Source organism: Sorex fumeus, unplaced genomic scaffold, assembly GCF_029834395.1.
Source record: "Sorex fumeus unplaced genomic scaffold, SorFum_2.1 ptg000033l, whole genome shotgun sequence".
NCBI classification, from domain to species: domain Eukaryota; kingdom Metazoa; phylum Chordata; class Mammalia; order Eulipotyphla; family Soricidae; genus Sorex; species Sorex fumeus.
Genome location: NW_026606090.1, coordinates 21,372,802 through 21,385,826, shown reverse-complemented (window position 1 = coordinate 21,385,826; position 13,025 = coordinate 21,372,802). Strand labels below are relative to the sequence as shown.

Below are 13,025 nucleotides of genomic sequence, written 5' to 3'. Positions count from 1 at the left end.
AAATTTACATAGCTGATAAGCAAATTTAAAACAAGGTCAAAGTTTTACAGCACTCACCCCCAACTGAGGTTCTAGTATTAATTTATAATATTTACTAAAAATTTTCACACACACATCTAAGTTACTTTAAATGGAGTGAGGGTGGAGCCACAACTGGCAGGGCTTGGAGGACGTGCCTAGGGGCCACGTGGTGCCGGGACTGACATAAGCAAGGCTTGCACGCAGCCCTTTGAAGCTGTCTCTTTAGCACACATGTAGCCTTGGGAGGGCCAGGAAGGGAAAGGCCCAAATATGGTAATTTCATTAATTTAAAATTTAAAATTGGGCTGGAGCGATAGCACAGTAGGCTGGAGTGATAGTACAGCGGGTAGGGCGTTTGCCTTGCACACGGCCAACTGGGGTTCGATTCCTCTGTCCCTCTCAGAGAGCCCAGCAAGCGACCAAGAGTATCCCACCCGCACAGCAGAGCCTGGCAAGCTCCCCATGGTGAATTCGGTATGCCAAAAACAGTAACAAGTCTCACGATGGAGACGTTACTGGTGCCCGCTCAAGCAAATCGATGAACAATGGGAGGATAGTGCTACAGTGCTAATTTAAAATAATTTAATACTATAAATGCTTACCTAAGGAAGGAACTAAGTGCCTTTAAGTGAATTCAAGTCTTCTACTTTGCCTTTCACTTAAAAAAAAGGAAAAGGCAATTCATAGCAGAAACTAAACTCATAATGAAAAGAATATATGAGAAAAAGTTCTATAGCCCAAGTGTTCAATAATTTTCATTTTCATCAAAGGTAAATGTGTAATATTTAAAATCTGTCTAGTATTTGTGAAGAACTTATTTTCTCCCCCTAGGTGAAAGGCATAGGTTTAAAAATCTTTCTAGGGGCTGGAGCGATAGTACAATGGGTAAGGCATATGCCTTGCACACGGCCAACCTGGGTTCGATTCCCAGCATCCCATATGGTCCCCCTAACAGTGCCAGGAGTAATTCCTGAGTGCAAAGCCAGGAGTAACCCCTGTGCATCACCAGTGTGACCCAAAAAGCAAATAAATAAAGGTCTAGAAATAAAAAACCTTTCTAGTCTATATATCACACTTAAATTCAGAATATTACCAACAGTTTGTATAAAGAAAGATAACAAAATGAAATACCTAACCATGAAGACCTGAGGCCAAAGATTCTTTTAATATTCAAATAATTATGGCTATGGCTGGTCAGTGCCAAGATTCACTTACTCGTTCCATCACCATTACCATTTTGTTTTGTGCAGGGGAGGCCTTCAGCACTGCTTGATGCTCCCAGGGGTCACTCCTGGCCCAGTAGGGTGGGCCTGAACCAGTGCTCTGGGTTGGTGCTGCTAGGAAACCAACCAGCAGGGACTCCCCGACAGAATTTAGGCGCCATCCAGGGCACACAAAGGGATGCTAGGGGCCTCGTAGTGATGGGAAAGCAAATCTGAGGCCTTGCATATGCCTGAGGGCTTTGGGCTCTCACCTGGACCCTAGAGCTTCATTGTTTTATATATTATTTTTAAAGGTCACAAGATGCAAATCTGGTTCTGGTCCTTCCTTTTCTTCTTTTCTTTCCCTTTCCTTTCCTTTCCCTCCCTCCCTTCCTTTCTTCCTCCCTCCCTCCCTTGTTTCTCTTTTGATTTTTGGGCCCACCTAGCAGTGCTCAGGACTTACTCCTGGCTCAGCACTCAGGGATCACTCCCGGCAAGCTTGGGGACCATATGGGGTGCCAGGGATCAACGCTAGGTTGGCTGCAGTCAGGCAAGTGCTACGGCTCCGGCCCCTCTCCTTTTCTTTCTTCTTGAAAATTACATTCCTTTTATTGCATAACCGTGAGTCACGCCATTACAGAGCTGCTCACATGACTGGGTTTCAGTCATACACTGTTCCAACACCCATCCCTCCACCAGTGTACATTTCCCATCACCAATGTCCCCAGTCTCCCTCCTGCCAACCCCCCAGCTGCCTCTAGGGCAGGAGTGATCTCTGGGCGCAGAGACATGAGTAAGCCGTGAGCACTGCCGGTGTGACCCCAAACACTAAAACAAAAAATATTCATTAGTGCCTCAGTTAATTACCATGAACATCACCTGAACATCACCAGATGTGGCCTCAAAACCAAATTGTATGTATACATATACACTTCTATGTGTATATATTTATGTTATAACATCTATACATACCTGAGAAAATGCACTATTTTATTTTCTGTGCATGAGACCAACGACTTACTTTTTTCTTTTTCTTATTTACTTAACTTTTTCAGTACTGAAAACCCATCCTTCCCCTTTCCCGCTGTAGCCCGCAGGAGAATGGCACACTCCTCGCCGCTAGTGTGCTCCAGGCCAGCAGTCTGGGGGCCCAACTCTCCTGTGCTATGAACTGAGAGCCAGGTATCCTGTTCTTTATTCAAGACGAGTGCTGATACTTAGTAAAGCTGTAACTCTGGAATGGTCAAAATAATTTTTAAGGAAGGGCAGACTTCCTTTTTTTAAATTTACATTTATTTTTATATAGTTGTTCACAATAATTTATTACATTTGACATTACAACACCAATCCCGCCACCATTACACCTTCCCAATACCATATTCAGAATGCTTTCAATCCAACCCCCAAAGCCTGAAGGGCAGGCTTCGTGAGGACTTTCCATCTGTTTTACTGTTTCAGGCAGCCATTAACAAAAGAGCTGTCAATTAGCTGTCTTTTTTATTTATTTATTTTGGCTGTGTGGGTCCTTCTCAGTGATGCTAATGGGTTACTAATGGCAGTGCTCAGGGTACCATAAAGGAGGCTGCGTGCAAGGCAAATGCCCTACCCCTGTACTACAGCTCCAGCCCCTCAACTGGCTTTGTCTAGTTTAGGAGAAAGGAGTTTGGTTTACTTTATTCTTTAAAAAATATCTTTTTGGAACCGAAAAGGTGAACCAGTTAATTTTCTGAGAAGCTTAAAGCCTGATGTAATTCTGAATTACTTGTAACTCAGGCCCTAGTGAGTAAATCTTTTTTGTTTTTGTTTATGGCCATACCTGGCAGTGTTCAGTTGGGCTCAAGGGTTACTCCTGGTGGGCTTAATGAACCTTATGGGGTGCCAGAGATTGAAACGCAGGCCATACCCGGCAATGCTCAGGGGTACCCCTGACTCTTCACTTAGGAACCACTGCTGGTTGTACTCAGGGAACCCATCTGGGGTGCCAGGGATTTACTTCTGGCTTTGTGCTCAGGAATCACCCCAGGCAAGACTGAGGGCACCTGATGTGGTGCTGAGGATTAAAACCAGGTCCCTTGTGACTGAAAACTCCAGACTCAAGGGAACAGGGAATGGGTGACGTTCCCCACGTCCCCGTTTCCAGCAGCTTGGCAGTCACCCTCACAAGACACGTCTGGTGCCATATAATCTCATCAACGGCCACAATCCAGACTCTACAATAAATCTCTGAGAGCACAGGATGAGATGCCATAGCCGTGCCACCAGACCCCAGCACCAGTCCACTTCATTCGGGGCAACCGGAAGCGGGCCAGGTGAGGCCCTTCCCCGCCCCAACGGATCCAGCCCCAGCAGCCAAAAACCTCCAGAACTCAACCGCCACCATGCTCATGGCTGCTCTCCACACGCTCGGACCCATGAGGGAATCTATTCCTGGACATCTCATACTTTACACGATTGATGTACCAAGAGCAGCACACCACCTTTGACGGGGTTTAAAGCAGTAGGCAACCAATTTTAGGAGGAACTATATTCTCTCTCTCACACACACACATATATATAATATATATTATATATATATATATGCACAGACGGCTCAACCTTTGACAACATGTTACTAATCTCTTATAGAAGGGCTTAACGGCTCCTGGGGGAAATACAACAATCTTCACACACTTTCCTCTAAGAAACCTTTTTTGGATCATTTTTAGCAAATTATTCACAATAAGCAATGCAAAATAAATTACTTTGGTTCTGCTTTGGGTTTGGGACGGAAATATGGTGGTGGGAAGGTGTAATGGTGGTGGAACTGGTATTGGATTATTAAATGTAATCAAATACTATGAACAACTTTATAAAAATTAAATTAAAAAAAAATAAAACCAGGTCCCACACATGCAAGGCAGGTGCCTCCCTGTTGTATTATCTCTCCTGCCCCCACGATTATATTTTTTAATTGTTGTGGATTTTATTTTTTGGTGACAAGAATGAAACCAATGGCCTCCTACATGTGAAACATGTACACGACATTGAATCACTGCCAAGCTATACTCTTAATTCTAGAACCTTCCTATTGCTAAAATTCCTATAGGAAAATTAACTGTTATTATGAATAAAGCTCTCTAATTTCTATTTATTCTTTTCGCTTGGGACCGCACTCAGAACTACTCAGGCCCTATTCTTTCTTTCCTTTAAAAATAAATGTCACAGAGGCAGGGTGCAACGGGGTGTTGGGGGGGCAGGAGGGATACTGGGATCATTGGTGGTGGAGAATGGGCACCGGTGGAGGGATGGGTATGACTGAAACCCAAGCACAAAAATTGTAAGTCTACAACTGTACCTCATGGTGTTTCACTAACAAAAATTTTTAAAAAATTAAAAAAAGGGATGTTTGGAGGACTCGCTCAAGGTTGCAAGATGCGTGCTGAAAGTAGACTCTAGACCAAACATGATGGCCACTCAATACCTCTCCTGCAAACTACAACACCTTAAAGGAAAGAGTGAGCAAAAGGGAACGCCCTGCCAGAGGCGGGGTGGGGTGTGGGGGTAGGAGGACTACTGGGGGAAAATTTGATTTTTTTATTTAAAAAAAAAAAAGGAAAAGTCTTTGTAATTTTATAGTTATTTATTCACTTTCTATCTGAGAATTTTCACTTAATTTTGAAAATATTTTCTTGGGAACAAAGTCAGTATTTATTGCAGAAGAGAACAGTAACCTCTGAAAACTGACTGAAGTCTTTAGCTACACCCACCTGTAGGACCAGATGCTGCTTCAGGAGATGACATATTCTGAGTTGCCTTTTCATTTCTCTGATTTGGTGTAGAAATTATAAGTCTGTCTTGTCCCCTGACACTTATTTCCGTTTTGTTACCAATTCCCTTCAAAACAAGGCAAATTGAGAAAGATGTAATTAATTACTAGACAAATACCATCCTAGGCTAAGATAATCAAAATTTGCTTGACTTTTTTTTTTCTTTTTGTTTGTTTTGGGGGCCTCTCCAGCAATGCTCAGGGGTTACTGCTGGCTCTTCATTCAGGAATTACCCCTGGTGGTACTGAGGGGACCATATGGGAAGCTGGAAATTGAGTCATATTGAGAACAATTTGATTTCGACATCAGGATATAGTTTAAAATGAACAATAAAAACAATGTTTAAAAAAAGGGGCTGGAGCAATAGCACAGCAGGTAGAACGTTTGCCTTACACGCGGCCGACCCGGTTCGATTCCCAGCATCCCATTGGGTCCCCCGAGCACCACCAGGATTAATTCCTGGTGCAGAACCTGGAGTAACCCCTGAGCATCGCTGGGTGAGACCCAAAGAGCAAAAAAAAAAAAAAAACAAAAAACAACAACAACACCCCAACTAAGTCCAGATGATGAAAATCATTAAAAAGTGTACCGGGGCTGGAGTGATAGCACAGCGGGTAGGGCATTTGCCTTGCATGCAGCCAACCCAGGTTCGATTCCCAGCATCCCATATGGTCCCCCAGGCACTGTCAGGAGTTATTCCTGAGTGCAGAGCCAGGAGCAACCCCTGAGCATTGTCGGGTATGACCCAAAAAGCAAAAAAAAAAAAAAAAAAAAAGTACCTATATCACGGAGTTTTCTACCAAAAATGAAACATTTCTATTCTACCCCGAATAATCTTGCTTTACCCATGTCACAGTAAGAGAAAACTAGCCATTTTCAGGTTGGAGCGATATAGCACAGCAGGTAGAGCGTTTGCCCTGCACGTGGCCGACCCGAGTTCGAATCCCAGCATCTTATATGGTCCCCTGAGCACCACCAGAAATAGTTTCTCAGTGCAGAGACAGGAGTAACCCCTGTGCATTGTTGGGTGTGACCCAAAAAGAAAAAAAAGAGAAAGCTAGTCATTTCCATTTGGACAAACTACCTCACTATGCAGACAAAAATGTCAATGTGTCTTAAATATCAGAATGTCCTTCTATATAGAAATACACCATTCATGGTGACCAAAATGCACACCCAACAAATATGGATCATCATACAAAAAGGCAGGTACAATTACAGTTTCATCTCATTAGATATTTTTAATGCAACGAAATAAAGGAGAGTGTGTTTTCAGTCTTCATCTGGAAAAGATAGTTTTTGTCTTGAATTTGATCCACTCTTTGGAGAAGATGTGTAAGTTTGATTTGTACATCCAAAAGCAGACAAAATCTGCTCCAAAAATAAAGTCAATTTGCACGGGGGGAAAAAGAGATTCAATCTTTTCATTTACTAATCAGAACTACTAATCAAGTGGGGAGTAATACAATTTTTTTCCATATGGCTTAGCCTTACTGTGGATGAACCTCCAGGCCCTATAGGCAGAAACAGGTCAACACTGGAAACCCACATCCATCTCCAAGAGAATACAGAAAGCATGTCTGCTAGGGAAAATCCACACAATTCTTTAAGAGTGGACATCCAAGAGGTGCTGCTAAACTGAAGGTCAAGCTCACATTGTGGTATAGGTTGGAAGAACAGTGATGAGGTATCGAGGATTAGCATTAATACCGCTATGGAAGAACTTTGAAGTCTTAAAACTAAAGTGTTGTAAGTGTTCCAAATGGAGGCCCTGGGCTGGCGGATGGAGATACTATTTGAAGAAGCTTTTTCCTCAGTTTGGTACAGAGCATAGTTCAAGCATTTCTCTAAAATGCACCAAGATATCCCAAACCCATTTATGCCTAAAAAAAAAATCACTGGTCAGTAGACACAATTAATACAATGATTAATTCACAAAACCTCCAAAAAGACTGAATAAGAAGAACACTTTGCAACCAAGAAAAACTAACTATACAAGATAGAAACAGGAAAAGTGCCCAGTTTTTTTCCATGACTTTAGGGAGTTCAGCTCCATTTTGGCTGCATGGTTCAGGAATAATCTAGTACAGATGGGGATATTACAAAAGAGGGAGGGAAGGAAAGAAAGGAAAGCACAGCCCTTTGCTTATTATGCCTTCTCACCCATCGTGAAGAGAGTAAATGAACATCTCAAATGCAGTGGATACAAAGGTATTTAAATTACTGATCCCGTGTTTTAGTTTAACTGCCAAAGTTGACGATCTAAAAAAACACTTGTGAAGGTACCTTTGTTGAATAAACAAACTGATCGATAAATTTCCCATCTCCTGTAGCATTCTGAAGAGCAAACACTTGCTCAATCTTCACAACAGGAGACATGTTACACTTCTGCAGATCCAGGCCCCCTCTGTGCATGGTAATGGACGCGGGCAAGGATTTCCGCGCCGCCGCTGTCTTCCAGGCGATTTTAACCGGAGGCGCCTCGTCCTCGTCCACGCTGGTGTGCCGCCTCTGGCTCTGCCTCCGGTTCTCAGTGCCGGAGAGTGAGGAGGGTACTTCACCCGCATTGGTCTGTTCCGGCTGAGCGTTCAGCACTGATCTTGGTCGTCGAGATTTTTTAACTTCAGTTTTAGAGGCAACATTCTTTTTCGTTTGGGATAAAGCCTCCTCAGGTTGTTTATCAATATAGATGAAAGTATACTGTTCTATTCTTTCCTCTCGGGTCATTTTCAAAGCTTTTTCTGCATGAGCAATGCCAATGTCCCACTGAGCACGTTCTCTCTGAGGTCGGGGTTTCCGAATCTTTGAAAAAAAGGGGGGGGGCATTATTGAACAGGCCTAGAATCCAATAGTTACATTTAAATCAATAAGCACTTTCCATGGAACCTATCCATCTTTTCAGGTGTACATAAACATCTCAGTAGAATAAATGGTATGTCCTAGAGTCATAACTTCCCACAACTATTCCGTATAATGAAGGCAAAGGAAAGAAAGATTATAGAAATGATTATTTTTCAATGGCCAGTAACAGCCTCACATGTTAAAGTGACACCATAAGAATCAGGGCTACTGGGATTGGAGAGACACTACATCTGCTTGCCTTGCAAGTGGCTGACCTGGGCTCCATCCCCGGCACCCCATCTGGTGCCCGAGCCCCACCAGGAGTGATCGCTGAGCACAGAGCCAGGAATAAGCCCTGAGCACCACTGGGTGTGGTCCCCAACAAACAAAGAGTTAGGGATACTACTGAGACCATAACAAAGCTAAAGGCAAAGAGAAAGTCAGAAGATTTGCTGCTAGCTTGTTTCATAGTGCGCACAGGACGCACAGGAGAGAAAGGAGAAAGTCCGAAAGCTGACAGGACACAGGAAAGCAGGAACGCAGGAGAAAAAACAAATACCCGAGTCACGTTTTCCACACATGTCTACGTTCAGGGTTGATCAGGAGAGAAGAAATATTTGAAAAAGAGTATGCAGGATGACCAAACAATGATTGGAGTTACCCAGGGGGAGAGACTGAAGTTGTTGTAAGTGAGCCAATCAATTTATAACTATGTTGAACATTCATGTATAAACCTGCAAATGTTTAAGTGCGATGAAAATGAGTCAAAATCCTCCATGATAAAAGGTACTTTTTCAAGTGTGAAAATAAAACAATCTTCTGAATTCTAAGAGGCCCAGGTTAAAATAAGCAAAGTTAAAAAATCTCATCCTAGGGGACTGGAGCGCTAACACAGCAGGTAGGGCATTTGCCTTGCATGTGGCTGACCAGGGTTCGAGTCCCAGCATCCCATAAGGTCCCCTGAGCACCGCCAGGAGTAATTCCTGAGTGCAGAGCCAGGAGTAACCCCTGTGCATTGCTGGGTGTGACCCAAAAAGCAAAAAATAAATAAACTTAAAAAAACTCATCCCTGGGCAGAGCAAATAGTCCAGCATGTACAGCACTTGCCTTTATGCTAGTACTGTTTCAATCAAAGCAGAAGCCGACAGAGGACCCGGAAGACAGTTCACTTTAAATAAGGTTATAATAGCTTAATGACATGAAACAAACACTGGCACAATAAATTACTAAAACTAAACTTCAAGGGGCTAAATAACAAGTCCTTTCAAGTTTTACTCAATCATGAAAAATTCTAATCGTCTTTAACCATGTCTTATTGGCAATATTAATAGCTTTTTAGGCTGTTAGTTACCCCTTTAACAAAACTCGGAAATTGTTAGTTACCTTTTGTTTCTCAGAGTGGTTGCTGGCTTGTTTGGTTGCTTCAGCCAATAATTCTTCATACTGTTTATGACCTTTATACTCTCGGACCCGCTTTTCATGCACCCACGCCCTCTCTGGCTGGTTGCTGAAAAACTGAACATGATATTCCCGGGCACCTGCAAGTAAAAATTCTTATTAATAATTTCAAACATGAGCATATGTTTGCACTTTGCCAAAATCCTGAAACTAACCCAAGCTCCCTAATACTGCTTCTATTAAAATGTGTACATTCTGAATTGTCCAAAAATATACTCTAATAGCTACCAAATGACACAACCAATAATCATTGTAAAAAGCACTGCAAATAATTCAAATGCGCACATTTTAAGATAATGAAAAATCAGAAATTCTGTAATTATCAGATTTTTTTAAAACCTTGATTACACAACTTATTTTTCTTGCCTCAAACCTTTTTACAAATGAATATGACTAGTTTCTTGAAGGAAATTTCTAAACACCAAGTTCTGGATGATTGACTTTCTAGCTATGTGAAAGCTACAGGTTCTTTTTTTAAAAATTTATTTATTTTTTTGCTCTTTGGGTCACACCCAGTGATGTTCAGGGGTTACTCTTGGCTCTGCACTCAGGAATCACTCCTGGTAGGGCTTGGGAAACCATATGGGATGCTGCGGATTGAACCTGGGTGTGCCGCATTCAAACGTCCTACACTCTGTACTATCGCTCTGGACCCAAAAGCTACATGCTCTTCATGTCCATATTATCCCTTGAGCCTGTATTTTGCTTGTCTTGGCTTTTTCCACTCTGGGAAGTCCGTTGTTCTCTTTTAAACACACATTTCCTCCCTTTTCCTCCCCTCTCATCTTTCTAAACTAGTTTCAATAAAAACTATCTTTCTTAGGGGCTAAATAGCTAGTTCAGGGGTAGCGTGCTTGCCGTGTAGGCAGCCAACCTGGGTTCTATTCTTGGCATCCCAAACGGCCCCCAAGCAATGGCAGGAGTTAATTCCTGAGTGCAGAGCCAGGAATAATCCCTGAGCACTGCTGGGTGTGGCCGCAAAACAAAACAAAACAATCTAGCTTCATACACACACAAAAAAGTTATATACACAGACCTACAGATAGAAGAGGCCAGTGAGACCCTATCAGGTACACCGTGAAATAAAAACCCATCTTCATAACAATACCATGACACAGTCTTCGTCAATGGCACGTAATGCTGCAAGAGCAATGGTAGTTACGTCCCCTGACATCTTACCCCACAAGGTGATCAGCAGCACCCAACTATACAAGGGTCACAATCTTCACCAGAACAAACCGGTGCTTTTCAAAATGTCAGTTTTATTAAGTATATTTAATACAGCAGTGAAATTAATTTGACTGAATCTCGACTTCCGACTACATTCTTTAATATTCTGTGTGGTAACATGGGAAATATGCATGAAGCACTCTGCATGCTGGAGTATGATCAGTATCCTGAAAAAAACTCTTGAGACATTTTGATTTCCAAGGTGATCTCACCACTTTCCCACTGAACACCAGAAAAATGGAGATTATTTTGAACTTGAACATTTGGCAAGTATTTCCTCAGAAATGAAAAAAGTCTTGGCACTTCAAAACACACAAAGAAATCAACCAACAGTATTCATTCATTTCTAAGAATAAAATTGAAACTGACCTACAGAAGTGAGCTTGGCATGGTGGGAAGAAGAGGGGGCTGGAACTGAAGTAGGGGGAAGGGAAGGGACTCTCTGGGGGAGAGTATGATGTTATAACATTATTTGCATTCAACTCTTGCTATTAATACTCTTGTAGATCACGGTGCCTAAAATTTTAAAAGTTTTTAGAAGAATAAAACTGAATTTTATACAATTTAGAATTTTGGAAAACTAGCAACAGTCTCTGAGTATTTCAACTTTCCAATAATCAAAGAAGTTCCTAATGAAATCGCCAGTGGTATTAACAATGTGTCTTCAAGATAAATTTATAATGATGTGCACCTGAAGTCTATCATACTACATCAATTTAAAAAGCAAATTAAAAAAATTTTTTTTAAAAAAAGTATGAAGTAGTAACTGATAGAGAAGCATGACATATTTAAAATTATATTTTTTTCATTTTTTCAGGCTTTGGTTCACACCCAGTGGTGCTCAGGAATCACTCCTGGTAGGCTCTTCTGGTGACCATAAGAGATGTCAGGAATCGAGCCTGGCTGGTCACACACAAGGCAAGTGCAAGCACCTTACCCGTTGTACTATCTGACTCACCAATACCTTCTTTCCCCCCTTTTTGGGTCACACGCGGCGATGCACAGGGGTTACTCCTGACTCATGCACTCAGGAATTACTCCTGGCAGTGCTTGGGGGACCATCTGGGATGCTGGGAATTGAACCCAGATTGGCCGTGTGAAAAGCAAACGTCCTAACCGCTGTGCTCTCTCCAACCTTTCACCAGTACTTTTTTAATGGCCAATGTATGCTATAAAATTATGAAAAGTAAAAAAGACCCATTATATGTGCAACACAGTGGCTGGAGAAGTAGTTCAACAGGGCTGAGCACACACTCCGCACAGAGTAATGCCCTAAGCACAGACAGTGTGGTGTAAGAACCAAAATTAAGTAAGACTTAGCCCAAATGCCATTTAAGTTCATGTAAGAAAAATAATTACTTTATCCACCTACTTCCTTTTGGAATTCTTATGAAAAGTCAGCCAGATTAAGGTCTTTTGAAAAAAAGAAGTGAGGGGGGGAAAAGCATGAAAGAAATGATGAAACAAGTGCAGAATGAAAATGGAAAGCAAGGATTTTATCATTTGCAAAGGCTATCAGCTAGTTAGGATGACAGTACTCGGCACCCAATTACATATTATGTATGCGTTCTCATATTTACATGCAACATTTACACTTTTTCTTACCTCTTGTGTTAATTTTGGTATGAACCTCAAGCTGGGGATCACTTGAAACCATACAAGGCCACCAAGGATAGGTTCCCACCTTCGACCAGACAAGGTCACCAACCTGGAACTGAACGCCAGCAGACAATTCTGTTGTCGGAACAGAAGATAATACTGGCTGAACCTGTAACCAAAAGCCAGAAAATATCAGCAGGAAGACTCTGCAAAGGAAATTGCACAAAGTACACGAAACAGCTAACCTTGTAAAACTTATCTTCAATCATCCATTCTCTGATGACTGCTTATCTTTAACAAGGGAAGGTGCGAAAAGGAAAACAATGAGCTGACTCCAAACAGAGAAGGGAGGCTGGGGCCAGAGCCGCAGAACAGGGCAAGGCACGCATGCGGACAAGTCCACTTGGGTCCCTCGAACCACGTGGGCTCCATCACCGGACTTGAGAGCGGCCCACCAGCACTGGTGTTGGTGGGGCAGAGACAAGTGCCCAAACACCCTCAAAAAAAGGGAAGAAAATCAGCTTTGATGGTTTCTATCGTCAAATTCACATACTCTATAAAAACTGGTAATTGAGGGGCAGGAGACATATAAAACAGGGGGTTAAGGAGCTTGCCTTGCCTTGAAACCAACCCTGGTTCGATTCAATTTCCAGCACCACACATGGCACATGGTTCCTCAGCACAGCTAGGAGTAAGCCCTAAGCACAGAGCCAGGAGCAAGTCCCGAGTGCTGCCAGGCGTGACCCCAAGACCAAAACAGGCAACGGGAACCAGAGAAACAGCTCAACACACTAAGCGCATGCTTTGCACAAGGAAGATCTGCGTCTGACCCTGGCATCGCATGGTCCCTCAAACAGAGTCTGGAGCA

General features: G+C 42.5%; 2 protein-coding genes across 6 annotated transcripts in view; one reads left to right on the top strand and one right to left on the bottom strand.

Moving 5' to 3' along the window:
• NSD3 (nuclear receptor binding SET domain protein 3) overlaps positions 1–13,025 on the bottom strand; it is a 119,638-nt gene that overhangs the window by 45,959 nt on the left and 60,654 nt on the right. For all 5 annotated transcript variants that reach the window (XM_056116781.1, XM_056116779.1, XM_056116782.1 and 2 more), the window contains exons 4-7: positions 12,164–12,326; positions 9,254–9,408; positions 7,316–7,831; positions 4,970–5,096 (exon numbers count right to left, since the gene is read on the bottom strand). In XM_056116781.1, coding sequence (XP_055972756.1) covers positions 4,970–5,096; positions 7,316–7,831; positions 9,254–9,408; positions 12,164–12,326 — 961 coding nt within the window. The remainder of the gene's footprint in view (positions 1–4,969; positions 5,097–7,315; positions 7,832–9,253; positions 9,409–12,163; positions 12,327–13,025) is intronic.
• DDHD2 (DDHD domain containing 2) overlaps positions 1–13,025 on the top strand; it is a 118,961-nt gene that overhangs the window by 92,097 nt on the left and 13,839 nt on the right. The gene's annotated exons all lie outside the window — the stretch shown is intronic.